Here is a 22,368-nt window from a genome sequence, read left to right on the forward strand (position 1 = left end):
ATGGAGAAAAAAACTCTCCATTAAAGCTACTTTTTCTTAAACTCTCCAATTTATTCTAGCGCTGCTCTCTGCATAGGCCCCTAATTCTTAAGCAGACTGTCTATTACTCTGGAAGCTGTAACAATGTGTTACCCTTAGTAATATAGTGTTACATATCAGCTGTAGCATTTCACTGACAGCAGCATAAAGTCAGAAGGCGGCACACAATCAAGATTTTTACAGCTGTATAATAGGAGCACAAAATGATTGTCAGTTTAGGGAAGAATCTATACAACAAAAGTCAGAAATGCCCAATGCTACATCCAATGTGACAAAATATATCGTAAAATACTTCAATATTCTCGTGAGTAAGGGTCATTTAGTTAAACCCTTTGGCCAAAGCGTTGTAAGCCTGCAGCCACGTCCCGGCATGACCAGTAAGCAGGTCCTAACACTACCTGTGGAAATTCTCATTCTCCAGCAGCCCCTCCCTTCACCCCACCCCTCTCCCTCCCTTCACCTCACCCCTCTCCCTCCCTTCACCTCACCCCTCTCCCTCCCTTCACCTAACCCCTCTCCCCCTTCACCCCACCCCTCTCTCTCCCTTCACCCCACCCCTCTCTCCCCCTTCACCCCACCCCTCTCTCTCCCCCTTTGCCCCACCCCTCTCCCCCCTTCACCCCATCCCTCTCTCCCTCCCTTCCCACACCACTCTCTCTCTCCCCCCCTTCACCCCACCCCTCTCTCTCCCCCCCTTCACCCCACCCCTCTCTCTCCCCCTTTGCCCCACCCCTCTCCCCCCTTCACCCCATCCCTCTCTCCCTCCCTTCCCACACCACTCTCTCTCTCCCCCCCTTCACCCCACCCCTCTCTCTCCCCCCCTTCACCCCACCCCTCTCTCCCCCCCCTTGTTTTAACCATTGTATTTATTATTTTTGTACATATCAAAGAGAGAGCTAGAAGATCCCTTGTTCCGTACTCTTTCAGATACCTCCAGACTACAGATGATCTAGTAAAACGTCATCTTTTAATCAGGGGCGTAGCTATAGCCCGGGGGCCTGCTCTCCCCCCCCTGTTGGCGGCCCATCTCTTTCTCTTCTCCCCCAGATCGAGGCATGCGGGCTGAGATGATGGTACGCGGCGGCGATTCGCCAGCATTAAGCACAAGAGCAGCCGGCAGAGGAGTTAGGAGTTGCACAGAGGCAGAGCAGGACGGCCGGGGAGGAGCGCGCCCCAGCGGTCTGACCCGGAAGTCTTTCTTACTTCCGGGGTCAATGCAGCTACATTACAGTGAACGAAACACGTGTCGGGTGATGATGACATTACTGTCATCCGTCTTACAGCTTGTTTGTAACAACAGTTGCATTCCGATTTGACCAGATACTTTATAACTCCTAGCTAGCGTAACAAAGATGTGGACCGTGAAGGAATCCACGAGCAGCCAGGTCTGAGTGATACATACATAGCAAAGTACTAACAGGATCAAAAGTATAAAAAGTATAAACTAACAGGATCACACTTAGTATAAACTCACTATTTGTAAAAGTCTTTTATTATAAAATATCACATGAATATCCACAATTTATTTTGACCCACTTACATTATTATACCAACGCCTCAAACATGAAGTACTTAGGCTAACCCCAGGGGGATGTACTAATACATTATGTATTAACTATGGTCGTAATCAACAAATTATTCCTATTTATCTATAGGTCTATTTGTGTCACGCTGTTTGACAACAGGTTTTAATAACTTTTTTTGTGCTAAAATAAAATATATTAGTGGAGATGAACATTCATCTCTTTAAGTAAAAAGAATAAAATAAGATTTCAGTTCTGATATGAGGTAGAGTGCAAGCATTAAAGGGATCCGTCTTCTTTAATAGTAGGTAACCCAGAGAATAGTGTGATGAGGGAACGTTTGTGTAAATACCATGCAGTGTACCTCCCCAAGAGCCCGGCAAGGGATGAGAGTAAGATTTATGTGATTTATATGTTAATAAAGTCTATTTTTGTTCAAAACTACAAAACCCCTGGCATCCATCATTTATCATTTAACACCTGGACAAATGTCCAACCCTCAAGGACTATCAAGTTGGACTAAGGTATGCACCCTGAGATGTTCTATTATCCACATGTTGTAAACTCCCTTATTAGCCGGGCAGGGAGGGTTGCACACATATATCTTTTGTGTATTGGAAACAAGCTATGTACTGTATATTGTTGTTCTTTTGCTCCCATTTGGTAATATAGTTTCGTAGACACCCCAATTAATTTGGTAAAGAGGAAACACCCTCTGGGTCACTCAGAGTTGTTAATTTCCCAAATGTATGATGACAGCTGTTTTCGCCCTTATTCAAATTATTGCACATTATAACAATGTCGTAATATCACCCTGTTGGATCATTTCCTTGGAGTAAAAAAGTACCCTATATCACTCTCAGAGAATGAATCCTGAGTAGTTATATATTTTGAAGAACTGACCAGTTCTGTCAAACAGTTTCATTAATTAGTGAAAATGTAGTTAGATTATAGTGCCACAAGTATTTTCATGGAACCAGATTACTATTGTGGCATCTGATAGTGCCTTCTTTCCAAGCAGTGTAATATAACTAATAATAAAGGCAGTAAAATGATAGTATGTACAGGAAATCAGGGGAGCAGTTGCACCTTAAAATAAAAACAAAATCTACATGGTGTAATAATGTTAACACAGTGAAGTGGTTTCTAAGAAAACTTAGAAAACTAGATAAGGAGGCTATAACACGTATAACCAGCCAGACATAATGGTAAAACCATAGGAGGATCTGAGATCTCAAGTAGAGACAAAAACACAGGGATAAAACAAACACTTTATCCACAAATATAAGAAATGGAGGCTTACAGGATCCAAAAGGATATACAGCATAGGGAGTATGTAATCTTCAGATCACTTCTCATCGCCTTTCACTGCTGCTGCTGCACGCCACCCAGACTGCGTCTCGAACAGCCGTCACGTCACTTCCGGAATTCCGGCCGGTTGGAGATGACGTCACGGGCTCAACGTTCTCTCTCTCTCAGTCTCAGGGTCACACTCAACGCGTTTCGACGCTCTAAAGTGACGTCTTCATCAGGAGTGCTTGTGACCTGCTCTAGGGGTCTTTATATACCCACTGGAACTAACTGTTAACCCCTCCTCCAAAAGGTTAACTATTTAAAACACCATAGCTTTTGGGCAGCTCTCATTTCTATCCCATATGTCTAGGTGAGGTTTTAAGTGCATGAATATTTATATAATTCATAAAATATTCTAATAAAAAGATTCTCTCTTTAAATACATAAGAGAGAAATCATAGTAGGATTAAACATACAATTTTTTATTATTATACACAAATTCAAAAAAATCAATAAAATATTATGTTATTAAAATTAATTATGACTAATTTCTATCTTTAAGGAACGACGATTGATGTATCTTGAAAGATATGAAAGATATGAAACAAAGAGTATTTAGGTGAAGAAACTCAAGGAAACAGGAATCACATAACTCATATACCGAAATACTCAAAAGACTGTATACATATACAGAGCAGATAATAGCAAAATCATTATAAAAATATAAAAATCATTAATAAAAATATATAGTCATTAACATATTTAAAATACTTTTATAATTTTATAAGAAAAACTTTAATTAAAATATTAAAATTCTTATAAAAAGGCACCCAATTCGAAATCAACATTTAAGCCCTGAGGAATTAAAGTTTTCAATGAAAAAATCCAAAAGCTTTCTCTTTTCTTTAGCGCTGTGTTCCTATCCCCACCTCTCCAATGGGGCAGTACATGCTCAAGGACAGTAAACCTCAGGCCAGATGGGTCGCCATTATGTTTTAAAATAAAATGATGAGATAAAAAGTGGGTCGTTACCCCCCTTCTAATATTACCCACATGTTCTAAAACACGTGTCCTTATGGGCCGTGTGGTTTGACCCACATATTGTAGCCCACAAGGACATTGTATCAGATAAATAACATGATCAGATTTACAAGTGGTATGTTGTTTAATTTGAAACTGTTGTTTTGTAATATTAGACATAAAACCAAATTTATCATCTGCTCTGTATTTACATGCTGTGCATGATGTGCATCCAAAAAATCCCTTAATTTGTGGCAGCCACCTGTTAGTATTATTTTTAATCTTAGGTAATGCACTTGGTGCTAGTCTATTTTTTAAGGTATTGGCTTTTTTAAAAATTACCATCGGTTGGTCTGGGACTATGTCACCCAATATTGAGTCATTTTTAATGATATGCCAATATTTCCGAACTATTTTTGTTATCCTCTCTGACTGTCTATTATAGTTCGTTATAAACGTAAAATCAAAGTTCTTTTTAGGCTTCTTATTCACATTTTCAAGCAGTAGATTCTTTCTTTCCAGAACCTCCACCTTTTCTACTGCATCTTTGATGATCCCATTTTCATACTTTTTTTCTTTAAATCTGTCCTGCAGGAAAAGAGACTGTTCATGGAAAGTTTTGTCATCCGAACAGTTTCTTCTAATGCGCCTTAGTTGTCCATATGGCACATTTTTTAACCAGTTTGGATGGTGACAACTATGGGGGGATATATAATTATTGATATCCACCTCCTTAAAGAAGGTCTGAGTACTGATTAATCCACCATCAATGATGACAGTTATATCAAGGAAATTAACCCTTTCCCGACTATATTCGCAGGTGAATTTTAAATTAAGGGTATTATCATTTATCTATTAAGGGTATTATCTCCCTATGCTGTATATCCTTTTGGATCCTGTAAGCCTCCATTTCTTATATTTGTGGATAAAGTGTTTGTTTTATCCCTGTGTTTTTGTCTCTACTTGAGATCTCAGATCCTCCTATGGTTTTACCATTATGTCTGGCTGGTTATACGTGTTATAGCCTCCTTATCTAGTTTTCTAAGTTTTCTTAGAAACCACTTCACTGTGTTAACATTATTACACCATGTAGATTTTGTTTTTATTTTAAGGTGCAACTGCTCCCCTGATTTCCTGTACATACTGTTTCTGGACCTTGAAACAGTCCATCTAAGGGTTTGAGTGTTTTATTTGTACCCCTACTTGCACTTGTTGATTTTTATTTATTATCACATTGCACTTTTGTATATTATACTATTTCACCTTGATTAATTCTAGTATTAGAGCGCCATCTACTGTTTGTTTGCTATAAGTAAAATGATAGTACCATGGTATTTTCATAACGTGGGTAAAAAAACTCTGAATCAGCCGGAGGCTGTTTCCTCTTTACCAAATTAATTGGAGCTTCTACGAAAAAATATAATTAAAAGGGAGCAAAAGAACTACAATATGCATAGCTTGTTTCCAATACACCAAAGATATCTGTGTATATACAGCTGTTCATTTGTAGACTTCGGGGTATATTAGGAGCTTGATGATAAAACTGATTTAAATCTGCCATCTAGCACAGGGCAATCAGTTCACTAGTCTGTACTCCACTGGATCTCTCTAAAAGCGAGTCTCAATACACATTTTCATGGGATGTAACTTTCAACCCAATATGAGATATAGATGAGAGTAATGATCTCATTATATTATAGAGACTGAATTAGATACTTAATACAGCATCCACTAGATCACATGGAGGAATCTAGCAAGCCCATAGCTGTCTCCCATTTAATTTCTGGACATCGAAGCCAGCTAAGTTATACTGTATATGAGTACTGATCGCATAAGGGAATAATTCAAATTATTGGTCTGAGAATACCCCCTCACACTTTTAAGTTATTGTAAAGGTTCAAGCGACGATTTATGTATGTGCCTTTATTTTATATTGATTCATTATCCAAAGATTACGTTTTACTGGATCATCTATAGTCTGGAGGTATTTGAAAGAGTTCGGCACAAGGGATCTTCTAGCTCTCTCTTTGATATTTACATTACACAGATCCTCGCCAACACCTCCTCATCCATTTTACATAGTATATTACACTTCTATATTTGTGAAGCAGGATTATTCCTGCTCTTTCATTTTTATTTTTGAACAGTACAAATATATACATTGAGTAATACCGAACATTGAAACAAAATGTTTACATTTGTACAGATGGTAAATAAATGAGTGAAAAACAAATTGATACCTGCAACTTAAAGCTGCAGATCAAGCAATATCCTACATGTTGTTTTTTTTTGTTTTTTTTTAATAAATCAGTTCTGTACTGTGAGAAAATACTTGCAGCATTTTTTTTTTAAATCTCTGAATTAAATTTTTTGTTTCTATAGCAACCATTTACAAAGTCACATCCACTTCCTCTTCTGAAACAGGCTCTGGCAAACTCCTTTTTGAGCCCTGCCCTCTCTCTAGCAGTGCACCAATTGTATATAGTGACTGCCTGGTCACATGATCTTCCCCACAGAACGATGCATCTTTGGTCCTCTTCTGCTGCACTGACGGCCATTTAGTGAACCCCAGAGCCGAATCTTCCCCGATCGATCAAAGGAGAACGGATCAATCAGCAACTTAGCTAATTACTTATTATTGTGGGGATTGTATTGATGCACATATTAAAGGGGAAAAAAAGGGGGGGGGGGGGGAAACCCGGCAGCATGGACTGCTGCTTTAAAAGAAGACGGATTATGTTACATATGGGGGTTGTGTCTGATAGCTGGACCAATGGGAACATTTTACAGTAATATTAATGGAACATCTCTACAAGTTTAACCAGACACATGGAGCCAAAGTGTCCAGACTCTCTAAAAACTTGCGCAACAAGTCATTAAGGTAAAATGTCAATTTCTCTAGTTCAATAATCTCCCAGATTGTGTTTATTATGAGATAAAGTAGTGGTGTAACCACAGTGCTGCAAAACCCTGCAATGCGGGGGTGGCCCGGGGGTGGGGGAGCACGTGCAAAGGGGGTGAGAACAGGCACGGGGCATAGGGAGATGAGTTTTCGCACCCCTGGCCTAACACTTGGCCACATTATTATCCTCTACTTTTATTGCGTTCTACTTTTTTTTTTAACTACCGAGTTGAGGTTAGAGTGTTGTATGGTGGTCTGGGGATATGTGATCAGCCTCCATCTCGCACTTTGTGCTGAGTACTAGCCTATTGTGAGCCTATTGCCACACTTAGAGGCTGCTAGGCATCCTTGCAGCACTCACTCTGAGCACAGCTTTCCTTCTCCCACTATAAACATTTAATGACTGATCTCTCACACCTTTAACCTCTACAGGTACACCCTGTGACTACCTCCAAATCAGCAGCACTATGGGAGATTGTCATAGTGTATGACCAGTACTAACATATACTGTAGGCTAGTTACCTCTTTCTGCACTATTAAACTTGTATATCACCACACCTACCCTCCTACGTTGGCTGCCATTATAGGCGACACAGTATTACGCTTCCACACATCTACCTGCCTTGCTTTTAATATTTTTTCCTGTTGTTATTACCCTTCCCCATTATTTTATGCATATGTAATAAAAGTTATTTTTTTTAAACTTATTCACTACCTCCCATCTGTCAGACTGGTTATGAGTGCACACAATAGGGGCTTTCTTTTCTTTCTTTCTTTAACTCTATACTTGGGTTATTAATCTAAATACTGTATCAAGTCCCAGATCAGTGTGTTTTGAGGACAATATCACCCAATGTGCAAAAATGTTCTGTTTTGTTCGCAGCGTCTCCAACATAAGTTTGAGAAAGATGTGAGGTTTTGTCAAAGTTTTAATTAAATATTGTGTTTATTGATGACTGTGCTGCTGTCTCTTAGATTTCAGCCCAATGTTTAATATCGAATTCCTGAGCTAGCACTCTTGCCCATAGCAACATGCAGCCATCTTTAGCGTTATCAACAGAAGAGATGAGTAATTGGTAAACTGATTAGGTACTGTAACTCCTCTAATATCAGAGTTATAAAAACATAAGTATTCAAAATGGGTGTTAGAACTCTTAGGAAGAGTAGTTTACAGAAAGTGTCTAAGTTGGATATAGCTCAAAAACTCAGATGTTTGCAATTTAAAATTGCGAGTGGGAAAAAAAATGAATATCTTGTCTGTCAGCTGATCAAAAAACAAAATGAGCACACCTGTTTGTTTTTAGCAGGAGAAAGCTCCTGCGGTGTTACCATGACAAAAATGATGGTTACTAAATAAGTGTCAGAGGAGAAAGAGTGAGAAAGCCCGCTGTTTTACGGAGATCCTATAAATGGCACATATTGTTAGTGATAGGGTGAGTACCTTGTGTGGGTCAACGTCTGTCGCTGTGCCCCTAGTCAGACTGTGGCATTGTGGCTTTCTCCAGTGCAGTGGCACATATTGTTAGTGATAGGGTGAGCAGATATTGTAAGAGGTCTACGTATTTTTAGGTACCCACAAAATGTCCTGTGGTCTTTTTGGTTCGCAGATTGTGGGTTCAATTTCTAGCCATGGTCTTTCCCCAGGATTTGTGTGCAAATAAATCAGCTGGTCAAATTGAGTCACTTTCCACTATTTTGTGATATTCTGAGCTGCCAGGCCACCACAATGAAAAGGTCTCTAGAACTGAACTTAGAACTCAGGTTATTTTTTTGCAGACCCATATTCATTTGTTAAATTAGTCAGATAAGGCAGTTGGCACTCCAATAGGTGCTGGTAAGCCACAGGTGCACGTCCCATATAGAGAATGTAGTTATACGTTACCGTTCCAAGGATTGGTAAACAAGAGACAGCACTCAATGTTGAAGATCAAAGTTAAATTATCAATGGATATATAGAGTAGACAGCACTCTATACATTTAAACAGGATAATAGTGTGATGAAAATGTGGTGCAGCGGGAACATGGGGAGACCCTAACCTAACCCCTGTGGTGCAGCAGGAACATGGGGAGACCCTAACCCAGTGATTCCCAACAAGGGTTCCGTGGAACCCTGGGGCTCCTTGAAGCAGTCGCAGGGGTTCCTCCTATGTACCACAGACCCCCCATCCCCCTGGGGGTGTTGTTTTTTTGGTATGTATTTTGTAGGGTGGATTGAGAGTGAGTGGGGTAATTGACGGAAGGTAGGGGCGAGAGTGAGAGAAGAGAGGGGGGCAGGAGGGAGTGAGTGAGGAAAAGAGGGAGTAAGAGTGAGACGCATGGGATAAATACATGCGAGGCGGGAGGGGGGAGAGTTAGTGAGATGGATGGGAGAGAAATACATGGGTAGAGGGTGGGAAATAGAGGTGGCTCGTGAGGTATGAAATGTAGTGACTGACCCCTGTCGAACCTAATATGTGTCAGCCAGATAGGGGTTCCCTGAGATTTTTCGAAATACTTCAAGGGTTCCTCCAAATAAAAAAGGTTGGAAATCACCGCCCTAACCCCTGTGGTGCAGCGGGAACAGGGGGGGGGACCTTAACCCCTCCAAAGTAATAATAATAACAGTTCCCAGCACTCAATAAGGTAATGGCCTAAAGATAAGCCAAAAGAGAATTTAATGTGAGCACACACGAACAACAGGCACATACTTATACTGATGCAATGTAATTGCACAAGAAGCAATTACTGCAGGTGAAAACAAGAAGACACCTATGGATGAATCTCAAGCTAACCGGATGACAAAAGGTAAGGGAGGGAAAAGGAAAAACAGGGAGGGAGGGGGGGGGGGGGAAACAGGAATTTAGGCAAACGAGGGGGTCAACATTTTGGGGGGTGAACCCCTTCTTCAGGCCCGTTCCCAATGATCTGTGAGATCAAAAGTACTTCCCTTACCTTAAATTGTAGCCTCCTAAAAACACACATGTTCGTGTGCACTCACATGAAATTCTCTTTTGGTTTATTTTTACACCATTACCTTATTGAGTGCTGGGAACTGTTCTTATTGTTATTTGTTAAATTATGTTTGAAATTTATTTCGTAGGTATCGTGATAGGTAAAACAGGGTAATATTAAGAATAGCTTAGGAAGGGTGTTCATTTGTAATGCTGTGATGCAGCTTAGCCACAAGATTTCATATGCTCTCCTATCTAAAAGACTATTAAAGATTTCCTTGAAGAAAGCAAGATCATTGAATTTATGTAGAGTACGATGACATATTTGACATATTTGTAGGACTCAGAACACCATTTAGAGTTAATCTACAATAAATAGTTTGATAGTATTAGGAGGTGGATTGTCTCAGAGATACCGATTGCGTTATTCATTTTTAAAGCTGCAGTTCAAGCAACATCCTATCTGTGTGTTATTTTAATAAATCAGTTCTGTACTATGAAAAAATACTTGTAGCATTTTTTTTAAGCCAACAATTTTTAAAGATATTTTTTTAATGTATTCTAATGTAACAAGCATTTTTGTTTTCTATAGCAAACGTTTACAAAGTCACATCCCCTTCCTCTTCTAAGACTGGCTCTGGCTCTTGAACCCTGCCCTCTCTCTAGCAGTGCACCAATTGTATCTAGTGCCTGCCTGGTCACATGATCTTCCACACAGAACTTTGCATATTGAGTAATTTTCTGCAGCCCTAACAGTGATATAAAGAAACCCCAAGCCGAATCTTCAACGAACAATTACAGGAGAATGGATCGATCAGCAACTTAGCTAATCCCTTGTCACTCTACTTCTTCCTAAATCTGTCTCAGCGTGTCCCCTGCTGAAATCCCTCTCCTGGCTTCCTATCAAATCCCGTATCACACACTCAATTCTCCTCCTCACTTTTAAAGCTTTACTCTCTTCTGCTCACCTTACATCTCAGCCCTAATTTCTCGCTAAACACCATCCCCAGTCTTGCGCTCTGCTCAAGGATGTCTTCTCTCTACCACTCTTGTATCCAAAGCTCTCTCCCGCCTTAAAACCTCTCACTGACTGCTCCACAGCTCTGGAATGCCCTTCCCCTCAATACCCGACTAGCACCCTCTCTATCCACTTTTAAGACCAAAGTTAAAACACACCTGTTTAACGAAGCATACGAGTAGCTCCATGGCTGATAATTTACACCTCATACACAAACCTTGGGCCTTTGCAGACGCATTTACTAGAATGCTATCCTACTGTCTCTGTACGTTCTTCCTACCAACCAATTAGACTGTAAGCTCTTCAGAGCAGGGACTCCTTTTGCTCAATGTTACTTTTATGTCTGAAGCACTTCTTCACATTGTGTTATTTATATGATTGTCAGGTGTATTACTGCTGTAAAGCGCTATATACATTAATGGCGCTATATAAAGACATATATTGATGCACATATTGAATGGAAACATTTTTTATTTTTTTTCCTTTAAAACATCAGCTTGAACTGCAGCTTTAAGTTGGCCAATCTACCCAACATATCAAGCTCTTGGTATAGGATGGATAATGTAATAAGCAGCCTGCTCAATGTTAGTACACTATTATCCACGAATATCACCATTTTATATTTTCACTTGTCTAACATAATTCCAGCGCTCTGTCTGGTGTAATTTACAGAAGACATAGTAGCTGTTAAAGTGACCTCCAGCAGCGGGACTGGGCACCCCTCACCCAAATGTTTAATGAATCAATAATACAATATAGGAAATCTTATTTCTTTATTAGAACACACACTTTATTACAGAAAACAGCAATCCCGTACAATATTTTCATCTATTTATTATACTTTATAATGGAAAACCAACAATTTGTTCAGTGCAAACACTTCATTACATGGAGATATTCCCAAATATGAAATATTAACTTAAATTTGAATCATCATGAATCAATTGCCATACATTCACATTTCACCTATAAAAATCCCAGAACATTATCTTTAGACCCCCCAAATTAGCTGAAAAACCGAGACCATGATGTCAAAGGTGCAGTGAGGTGGCATGGAACAGCATGGAAACTCCTAAATCACTCAACCTCCTGCTCGTATTTCAACCAAACTTTGCACATCAGAATAAACCTTGTGTTCGAATGGAGTCACCAAATGTTAGACTCGTAGTTGCCAGAGGAGAAGAGATATGTTCTCCTTTTTGCACCAAAACATTCTCGTTCTTGGTCATTGCAATCTACAGTATATTAGATCAACAGAGTAACAATATAGGTACCGGTCACCGGAGTATCACTATGTACCGATAGTTTCTATACACGGATAATGAACATGCAGAAGCAATGATGCAGAGTGTACACTGATAATTAATATGCTTTGCTGTATAATGATGATGAGTATCTTCACACACTGATAATGAGCACACTGCACCATTATTATATAAAGCGGTATGACTTCCTATACATCAGATAAACCATATATATTATAAACGTATAGGCTAAATGGATTTAATTTCATTACTTTTGTTGCTTGTGTGGAAGGGAGGTCTGTCCGTGGTGCACAGAAACATGGGTTGGTTGGGTGGGAGGTCTGTTGGCCTTCCAAAGGAGCCATTAGCAAGTGTTAGGGAGGTCCATCACAAGTCTGGAGGAGTGAGTGGATGGTCTGGAGAAATGGGGGATGGTCCGAAGGAGCATAACGTCCATCTGGGAGGGTCGCAGGACTGTCCATCCATTTGGAGGAGCGGGAGGGGGGCCTTTGCGGATCATCCGTCCAGGGAAACAGGAGGTAGTGGGGGCCGCAATTGGTACATGAGGTGGGAGGGTATTATTATAATAGAAATGGTAACTCTTGTCATATTCCTAATAATCCCTTTAGGATAGTGGATTACCAGACCATTAATGTCTTGGGGGGGGGGGCGAGGGTTCAAGTAATAAGGCAAAACTTCTTTACACTTGGCATTAATGGGGAGTTATTGCCCTGTCCTGAGGGGCTTATTATTTAAATATAGATGTGTAACTTCTTATACAAACCACATATATTAGAACACAAAGCAGTGCAACCTTTCATTACATAAAACGTATATATTATAATATAAATTGATGTGACTTCCTATATGCAAAATAAACAGTGTATATTATAATATAAAGTAATGTGACTTCTTAATCAGTTAATAAACCATACATATAATAAATAATCTATTTTGCATAGGTCCTCAGTCTTTTTTCGCAAGTTCACACACTCGTTTGACACGAGAAAAGGGTCCCAGTTCTTTGCAGAATATAAAATCCCATAGTACTCGCCCCCATGATGTGTGGTAAGGGAGGGTATCATAATACTCAGCAGCGATTTGACGCACCTGCAGGACAAGAAGTGAAAAGTTATATGTAATTTCTTATACATCAAAAAAAAAAGGTTAATATCTCTATCTCTATCTCCAATAAAGAATATCACTTGTGAGCACATTCACATGTCTTAGACAGGTCTGCAACCCTGCCTTTCAACCATTATGACCTCGCATATAGTGCTCCCACTGCAGCAAGGGATTCTGGGAAATGACATGCAAATGAGCACACGTGTCACCTTTTGCCTGGAATATCCATTCACATGGAGCTCATTTAAGCTGATGCATCGCCGTTCACACAGCATGGGACTAGCAAAGCAAGTACAAACCACTCACAGACATATTTCAACCTTGATGGGTATCATCAGTGTGAGGTTGGTTTATACTTGCTTTTAAATATTTCTAGGCTGGGTAGGTTTACCATATACATTTTAAAATTTCGCGCTTACCTTCAACGGCAGCGTCTCCCTGGCATCCTCCCAGATCTCCCGTCAATATGTCCACGCGGCGTCACATGGGACCGCGTTGCCATGACAACGTGATGCTAAATCACACTGTGGCAAGTTGCCATAACAACGGGACGCCTTATGGCGCAGAGGTGCCACGTTGTCATGGCAACGGGCATCACGTGATGCTGTGACGTCACATCGCATTCCCATTGACAAGGTGACGCTATTTGACGCCGCGTGGCCATTCTAACAGGAGTTACTTGCAGGGGTGGATGCATGCCGGGAGGACTCCGGGAGATGCTGCCGTCACCACCAAATGACACCACCCGGAGGTTTACTAGGTAAACCCGGAGCCCGGAGATCCGTGGTCAAAACCCGTAGTCTCCGGGTTAAACCCGGAGTGCTGGCAACCCTGTTTATACATAAACACACACACACACATAGTGGTGTGACTTCTTATTCACAAGATAAACTGGATATATATTATAAAATAAAGCTATGTGACACAAGGGGAGTCACAAGAAGTGATGGACATGTCCCTTGTGTCACCCAGGTCCCGTCCCCACAGAGCACACAATACAAAGTCCGGCCTAGTTAACCTACATGAAGCCTGAGCCGCACTTTGCCCTCAGTAAGGAGCCAGACATGTCGCCGCTAGCAACCAGTTAAAGTGTAACCATAAAACTGTGTATTACACATTGCTCCCTATACACAGGGAGGCACCGTGCCTTTTATAAGCTTGTCAGCTCTAACCAATACATGTGTGAGAGATATATCAAATCGATATATCTATTCCTTACACATATATACATAAAAATAATATTCTGTATAAGTTCCATATACTATTATTACAATAATCATAAACATACATATCACTATTCGGCATAGTATTAGCACTACCATTATTTTACATTAGTATTACTACTAATAGTTTATTATAAGCATTGTTAATTTAGATTATCATTATATATATATATATATATATATACATACATATACATATACACACACACATACATATATACATACATACATACAGTGTTCGACAAACCTATACATTTGCACGCCCCGGGCGAGTGGATTTAACATCGTGGCGAGCTCCTATTGGCCCAAGCAGCACACGTGTGGTACTAGGCGGCGAGTAGATTTTTTGGTGATTTGTCGACCACTGTATATACATATACAATTTGCACCATGAATATTAATATACATATTATCATCATTATGCATCTTACTACATTAATAATACAATTATTCACTTATTAATATAATTATGTGCTATTATTAACAGCATTATACATATTTTATTAATAGTATGCATATTAGAATTATTCATGTTATTAAAATGTTATACAGCAGGGCCCCGCTTCTCGGCGCCCCGCTTTTCGGCGATCCGCTGATACGGCGGCACCGAGAAGGGGGCCGCCATCTTTAATTCCGAGTCGCGCTTGCGCAGAACGGGCGGTTGTGCCCGGCGTGCATGCGCAGACCGTTGTCTGCGCGCACAGACCGTAGGCTGTGCATGCGCAGAACGGCGAAAACGCTGTTCTGTGCATGCACAGAACTGAAAATCACCGGATCTGCTTTCTGGCGAATTTCACAATACGGCGGGCCCCTGGAACGGAACCCGCCGTATTCCCGGGGCCCTGCTGTATATTACAATAAGATTATGGATATTATTAATTATGTTATTATGCATAGTATAAGAATACAATTATCAAGCTCTATTATTTATATTGTTATGTATATTATTATTTGCATTCATATCATGATTTTCTATGATAATCTTATCATTAGTATTAGCATTATATTAATGGTGCATATTAGAAATATTAACATCATGATTAATATTCTATATTTTACTGATATACATACATCATTTTATTACCTTAATATTCGTATATTTTTATTCGTAATATTATACATAGTTATATTTATTGATATTACTATTAATATTGTTATATTCATTAGCATGATATACATTTGAATATTTATATTAATATTCTAGCTATTAGTATCAATATGTATATTGTTATTAGCATTCTTATTTTCGATTGTTAAAAAGGCAATCCAAGTATCTTAAAAAAACGGTTTTAATTTTTTTTGTATAAAACAAATGCAATATTTGATTACCTTTATTGAAAACTAATGACCTAAGCTACCGATTGGTTTTCCCGTTATCGATCAGCAAAATCCTGTTTCCCATGGTTCACTAAATGGCTTTCTTTCAGTTTCAAATGAATCCTACAGTCAGTGTAACTCAGCGGCTACAATGTATTCTTACATTAAAACGGTAACATTATCTATTGTTCCAGTTTACAGCTCAAACTGCTGGGAATATTGGCAACAAATTATCACAAACAGGAAATATTTCCCCCTATTATCCCATACATTCTTGGCCACCCTGACCCTATTATTCTATTAATTTACTAAGCAATAGCCCCATTTATACCATAAGAGCTCAGCCTCCTGACCCCATTATCTTATTAATCAGTGTAGCCGAGTCCCCGTCTTTACCTCCAGTGAAAGGGGAACTGTGGTGGTCCGGCCGGAGCTACGCGCAATAGGGAGTGTGGGGGCGGCCATATTGCTAGTTGCGCATGGGCTCCGCACACACAGCGGCGGGACTACATGTCCCAGAATCCTCCGAGGGAGGGACTGCACACATGGGACTGTCCCAGCCAATGGAATTAGAGCTGATGGTGAAACAGGCTATCCTCTGGGACAAGGAGCCAGCGTGCTCAGTGCCGGAGGAGGCAGAAAGACAGCAGGTAGTGTCCAGGGAGCAGTGCCTCCTGGACTAGGCCTAGATCTTGCCCCTTAGCCAACCTAAGTTCAGTGTTATAGGGAAGGCCCCAGATAGGGACTCTCCCCTTGTCCTGGAACAAGATGTATATTTCTGTTTATCCCCCTCCTTAATTCAGCTGCATGTACATTTGCTCTGAAAACACACAGTGCCTGTGGAACTGACACATTTGTTGCATCTGGGCTTTCCAGTTAGCTCATAACCAGGTTGTCTTGGCAACCCCCTTAATCCCCCTGGCTTAGTGGAGTTTCCCTTACTCCCCTGTCTGTATTCACAGATAGTCTCATCCTCAGACTATTCCTGTTCCCAGAAAGCCATATACTGTACTTCCTTTCCACCCAGGACACTGAGTGAGTGAGTACCTTCATGAAATTAGCCCCAGCAAGGCCTTTCTGTTTTTACACACGCCTTACCCGGTGATTCACAGCACTTCTAGAGAAGCACACTCTACCATACTACTCCATCTACAAGAACCCTTTGTTTTCTTGACTTCGCAATAAAACTTAGAAAGACAAAAGGACTTGTTGTGCTTTGGAAGAGGGAAGGCATGAGTTAAGCTAACTGGAGCTATTCATGCATCACACGTGACCCTGGTTCCAGGATACCCCTTTAGTACCAGTGTTACACCAGTGGACAGACTGCCACACACACTGTGGGACCAGGCCGCAGTGCCCCAGAACATTCAGGTGAGACTCTCCGGGTGGAGCTCACCTCACGAGGAGGATCCGTTAGGAGAGAGGGGATTTGTGTTGGAGGACCCGCTGCGTATGACCAGCTCCAACTCACTACACCAAGCAGCACCTGGGTACTGGAGTACCCAGGCAAGTACCCAACGTGCACCTACATCCACAGGGGGTAGCGCTACCTCTCACTTGGGTGGGAATTGCTGGGACAGGACGCCAGGGGTATTGGTGCCACAGCACCCCCAGTACTTTGGGGGAACAACCCCGTTTTGGGTCATTGGGTGTACACTGTGGGTACAGTTATTACCGTTATTGTACAGTAAGTGTGTATGTGTTGGTAGGCGTATACAGTAAACCTTAGTTATATACATAGTGTGGTGTATTATTCTTTACTGTGTATCGGTTCCTGTGATGGGTTATCCCACCAACGCTGGGATCCCTGATGGGTGGAGGCTCTGCACTGCAAGGCTTAGGCCTCCTGTGAGCAACAGGTATAGCAGCACGTGTAGTTGCCACGTAGTTCCCTTAGGCTGCGCTTATAGTGCCGGCAACACCGACGCGACATTGCAGCAAAACAAATGCATTTACGCCGTCGCTTGCGCTTATACTAAGCGCGGTGCAGCGACGGATTGGTTGCAATTGCTGGAAGTCATCTCTGTTTGATTTTCCAGCGACCATAGCCTGACCATTGCATCGCCGGCACTATAAGTGCAGCCTCAGGCATAGGGTAAGGGGGCCACATCAGTAAGCAATTCCCATTCTTATCCAATAAGAGCTCAGCCTCCTGCCCTCATTATTTTATAAATCTGCAAGTGATTACCCCATTTATCCCATAAGAGTTTGGCCTCTCTGACCCTTTTAAAGCTTATATATTGGCAAGTGAGCCACTCCTCAGCCTCCCTGACCCGATTATCTTCTAAATCTGCAAGCAATGTCCCCTCTTGTACTTTAAAGAGCTCAGCTTCCTTGACCCTAAAATTACTAAACAAGGTCCTCCTTTGTTCTCCCCCAACCCCATTATCTTACCAACGGTAGCTTGCTGCCAGGGATGCTAGGAAAGTCATGGTGCTCCATGTGGTAGCCAACATTGAAGGTCAACCAGTTGAGGGGTCCATAGTAGGAATAGGTCTCGTAACCCCGTAAAAACATGTAGTGTTCAGCTATGAAATGACCCGATATGGGGTGGAAACCCATGGAAAGGATGGACCCGGCTAGCAGGTAGACCACAGGCTTCAGACCCCACAAAGAGTAGACCACCAGGTCGAAGGAGAACTGGACTGCAGCATTGATAACCTCAAGGTAGGTGATGGTCTTGGGGTTAACGTAGAGTGGACGAAGGACATAGAGTAAAGGCTGTAGGACAATCCATATGACCTTCCGTGGCGGGTCGCAGAAGAAGCGTCCCTCAAAGTCTGTAGGGATGTCTACGTCAAGACCGTCCCCACCAAGGTACCGGTGGTGGTCAATGTGGTACTTCTTGAAGGACGTGGAGTAAGGCATGCCGATGGGAAGGTTGGCAAACATTCCAAAAAAGCGGTTCCACCGTGCTGCCTTGTTCCCAAAGGCAATGTTGTGGGAGATGTCATGAATGGCCAGGGTCAGCGAGTGGTTGATAACCCCGCCCAAAACATAGGACCAGAAGAGCAACCACTTCCATGGCAAATCGCGGACAAGGAAGCAGGAGAACAGCTGAGTGAGGACCATGCAGGAGACAATCCACTTGAGGTTGGGGTCTGATCCCATCAGGTTCTTGATCTGAGGGTACTTCGCTGGAGTGGAGGGAGGGGGAGAACAGTTATTAGATCGGCCACAGGAACACATTTAGGGGTCAGCAGAGGGGACTGTATGCTGTAATTTGGAATGTTGTATATCCCCACAATTAATGGAAGCTCAGCCACATGAAGACATTTTGTAATCAGATAAGAGCGAGCCTGGCTTACCGTATTATAGGCTAATAGAATCAGGGAGGCTGAGCTCTTATGGAATAAGAGAAGGCATCATTATAAGGTAATGGGTGTCAGGTTGGCCTAGCTCTTCTGGGCTGAGAGGAAGAATCGCTTGCAGATTTATAAGATAAGGTCAGGGAGGCCAAGCTTTTAGAAGTTAAAGGGGTATCCCTAGCTGATTTAGGAGATAATAGTGTCAGGAGCTGGAGCTCTTATGGAATAAGAGGTGTAATCGCTTACTAATTGATGTCAGGGAGGCTGGGAGTCTGTCCCTCCCCTACACAGGAAGACAGTGACATAAAGGGAGCAAGTGAGTTTGTTCCCCTACCCCAAAACTATGCAGCAGCTCCTTTCTCTTGGCAACCGCAAAACCAGTCGGTCTAGTTTTTGTGATGTAGTCTAAATTTTCTAAGCAACCAGTTGACAACTGTGACCCCCACCACATGACAATGACATCCCTGCCCTCAATACGAATATGGAATATCTACTGTATACACTGGGAATTAAGGCAGTCCTACTATAAGATAGTGCCACTCATTACAGGGCAGTCTCACTCACTCAAAAGGATGTCTCATTAGGCTGCAAAACTCTTGCGATCATCTCATAGTGCTGGGGAATTATCTTAAAGAACACCTAACCCCCATAAAAACTGTTTTTTTTTTAAACCTCCATAGACTTCAATCTATACTCACCCAATATCTCTTTTCTCCGTTGTGAGTGGGGCTGGTCGGTGTAAGCCCACTCGAAGTCACCCCGTACGACCCTATTACCCATGATGCTTTTATAGTGTCACCCTGCAGAGTGTATAGGGCCACGTCATACAATTAACAGGGCCACCTGTAAAAAACATTAGGTAATATGTAATTAATGGGAGCTGCTTTAGAATTAGTAGGATAAACCATAACTAAAATGGTCAGGCTTACAATTCACATGGACACCCCTTAGTTTATAGCACTAATACGGTCAGCCGTAGTTAATAAGCTCCTTTTGTCATTTAAAGGGTCAGCTTCAACAGTAACGCAATCTATTGTGGTTAATTGTGTCATCCCGACAATTAATAGGGTCACTTGTAGTTTGTAGGATCACCATTAAAATTATTAGGATTGCCTGTAGTCCTTAGAATAGGGTATCCTGTATTTAATAGGGTTACCAGTAGAATAGGATTCCCCATAGCGTATATAAAAGGTAAATCTTAGAATTATTAGGCGCACTTGCAATAGAAAATGCTACCCTTAGAATGTATAGGATCACCCATATTTAATAGCGCCACAGTTAAAATTAAAAGGACCACCCATACTTAATAGGGTAACAATTACATTAGGATCTTTTGTAGTTAACAGGGTAGCTATTAGAATTTAAAAAGCCCACCCTTTCTTAGGGTCACCCTTAAAATTAAAAGCGCAGGCTGCAATTAAAAGAATTGCCATTACAATTTATGGGTACATCACCTTTAATGTTTATAGGAACCTCTCCAGTGGAACGACAAAGCAAGACAGACAGAGAAACAGAGTGACAAGGTGTGTGACAGCGTAATGGAGAAGGGAGGTGCTATCTCACCTTATAATCAGCACTATTATAGAATACGCCCTCTGTGTAAACTAAAAAAATCCTATAAGAGATAAGGCGTCCATGTGACTATGGGTAGAAGTTGTTAAACCTTTAGAATACGCTGCTAGAGAATGTCACACCCTATAAACGGTTAACCTGTTAAACCTGTTCAGCTACTCCTTGTGTCAAAATCCGAAATACTCAGCAACTGTATGGGGTGAAAGCACTAGCCCATAAAACATCGCCCAACTGTAGTGTGTACTGGGTGATCACAATTTTTAGAGTGATCACAATTTTTAGGGAAATTGTGATTTTTACAGTGTGATGCTATTAAAGTTTATGGGGGTACCTTCTGTGTAATAGGGTGATTTTACTAAAGTTTATGGGTTGGGGTGGTGATGTGTGTAGAAGTTTGATCCTGCTAAAGTCTATGGGACAATTATGTCTCTAAGAGGTCGATCCTATTAATGTTTAGAGGGTAATGCTGTACATAAGAGTACAATTCGATTCACGTTTATGGTAATGTGGGAAAAAAGCAATCCTATTAAAATGTACAAGAGGGCAATCCTATTAAAATGTACAGAGTAGTAGGCCATTTTTTTTAAATCCCCAAGGAAAATATTTTTGTTATGTAAAAATTACAGCTTTATGCCTTTCTGATGCTATAAGCCTTCTGGTGTCATCTATTATCTATTATCCCGTCACTGCTCTTTACGCGTGTAATAAAGTGCGCGTGCGTGCGTCAATTACAATTGGCTGTGGAAGGCTGACGTTGATAAAGTCGAGACGCGCGCACACGGCTATGAGGCTGCGATCCCAGTCATGTCTGTGACACGCGTGCCCGGCACATGCACAGCGCTAACCGCGATCTGAGGGGAGAGGGAGCTTGCGACAGGAGGGGGCGTGGTCGGGGATTTGCCTCCGTCGCAAGGTTTAAACTCAATTTCATTGAGTTTAAAAAAAACTTGCAGCACGGTGCGGCAGCACGGTGCGGCTGCACCTTCAGCGTGAAGGTGCGTACTGGGCCCTTCCCCATTGAGGGGCGGTGCACGCACAGCGCACGGCGTGGCAGTGACTGGGACCGCAGCCTGAGCGATGGCGCGGCAGATCACAGCAAATACATGAAAAATTATATTTTTGCGCTGCTGCTGCATCACGTGACACTGCCAAGCCAATCACAGCGTGACTGTGATGAGGGGGGGGGGGGTTCACTAACCGCCGACGCAGCTTGATTAATTTACCCCTTGGAGGGGGGGAGGTCTGTAAGGGGAGGAAGAGGGTGGTAGGAGTCACTGAGGGAGAAAGGGGGAGAATAGGTTGGTAAAGAGGAGTGGGACTGGTATTGATGTGCAGGTTGAGCTTGTGGTTGTGTGTGAAGCCGGGTGTGACTTTATAGCCACGCCCACCTGTCACGCACAGCAGACCTGTACACACAAAAAGTGTGCTTCACGTGCACGCGCATTAGCGCACGCATGTGTGAACGAACTATAAAACAAGCCTTATTTTGGGTAGCATAAAAAAGAAGTTGGAGAGGAAACAAGAGAATACGATATATAGTATTGAGGTATATAGCTTTAAATTTAAATTATTTCAATTAGTGCTTCCCGCACTAATGTGTGTTCCTCTTTAAATTCTCCTAGTCACGCCTACTCTGTCCGCCATTTCTGTTTGCGTTTCAGGTGACGTCGCAGCGGACAAAACCGCCTATTCCTCACCATTGAGGCTGGCAACAGAAGTGGCGCAGTTTCACCAAGCCTCCTGCCAATTGGCGGAAAGAGGTGACATCCCGCCTCTTATCTCTGTTCTAATTGGCTGCGCCTGGAACCTTGCCCACTTCCCATCTGTAATTGGCCGCGGAAAGGGAGGCTTGGG

The 22,368-nt window shown here is 41.8% G+C and overlaps 1 protein-coding gene across 3 annotated transcripts; it reads right to left on the bottom strand.

Moving 5' to 3' along the window:
- Positions 1-11,481: 11,481 nt before the first annotated feature.
- LOC142499409 (sphingolipid delta(4)-desaturase/C4-monooxygenase DES2-like) lies at positions 11,482-22,318 on the bottom strand. 3 transcript variants are annotated; one of them, XM_075608734.1, is made up of 4 exons: positions 22,212-22,318; positions 19,641-19,785; positions 18,029-18,771; positions 11,482-13,079 (listed from the first exon to the last, which is right to left on the bottom strand). In XM_075608734.1, exons 2-4 carry the CDS (start codon positions 19,720-19,722, stop codon positions 12,936-12,938), a joined length of 969 nt encoding a protein of 322 aa, XP_075464849.1. In that variant the 5' UTR covers positions 19,723-19,785; positions 22,212-22,318; the 3' UTR covers positions 11,482-12,935. The 3 variants fall into 3 exon arrangements, with proteins under 3 accessions (XP_075464849.1, XP_075464848.1, XP_075464850.1); XM_075608733.1 differs by lacking the exon at positions 22,212-22,318 and adding an exon at positions 20,397-20,495; XM_075608735.1 differs by lacking the exons at positions 19,641-19,785; positions 22,212-22,318 and adding an exon at positions 20,397-20,471.
- Positions 22,319-22,368: the final 50 nt, after the last annotated feature.

Source organism: Ascaphus truei, chromosome 7 (genome assembly GCF_040206685.1).
Source record: "Ascaphus truei isolate aAscTru1 chromosome 7, aAscTru1.hap1, whole genome shotgun sequence".
Lineage (NCBI taxonomy): Eukaryota > Metazoa > Chordata > Amphibia > Anura > Ascaphidae > Ascaphus > Ascaphus truei.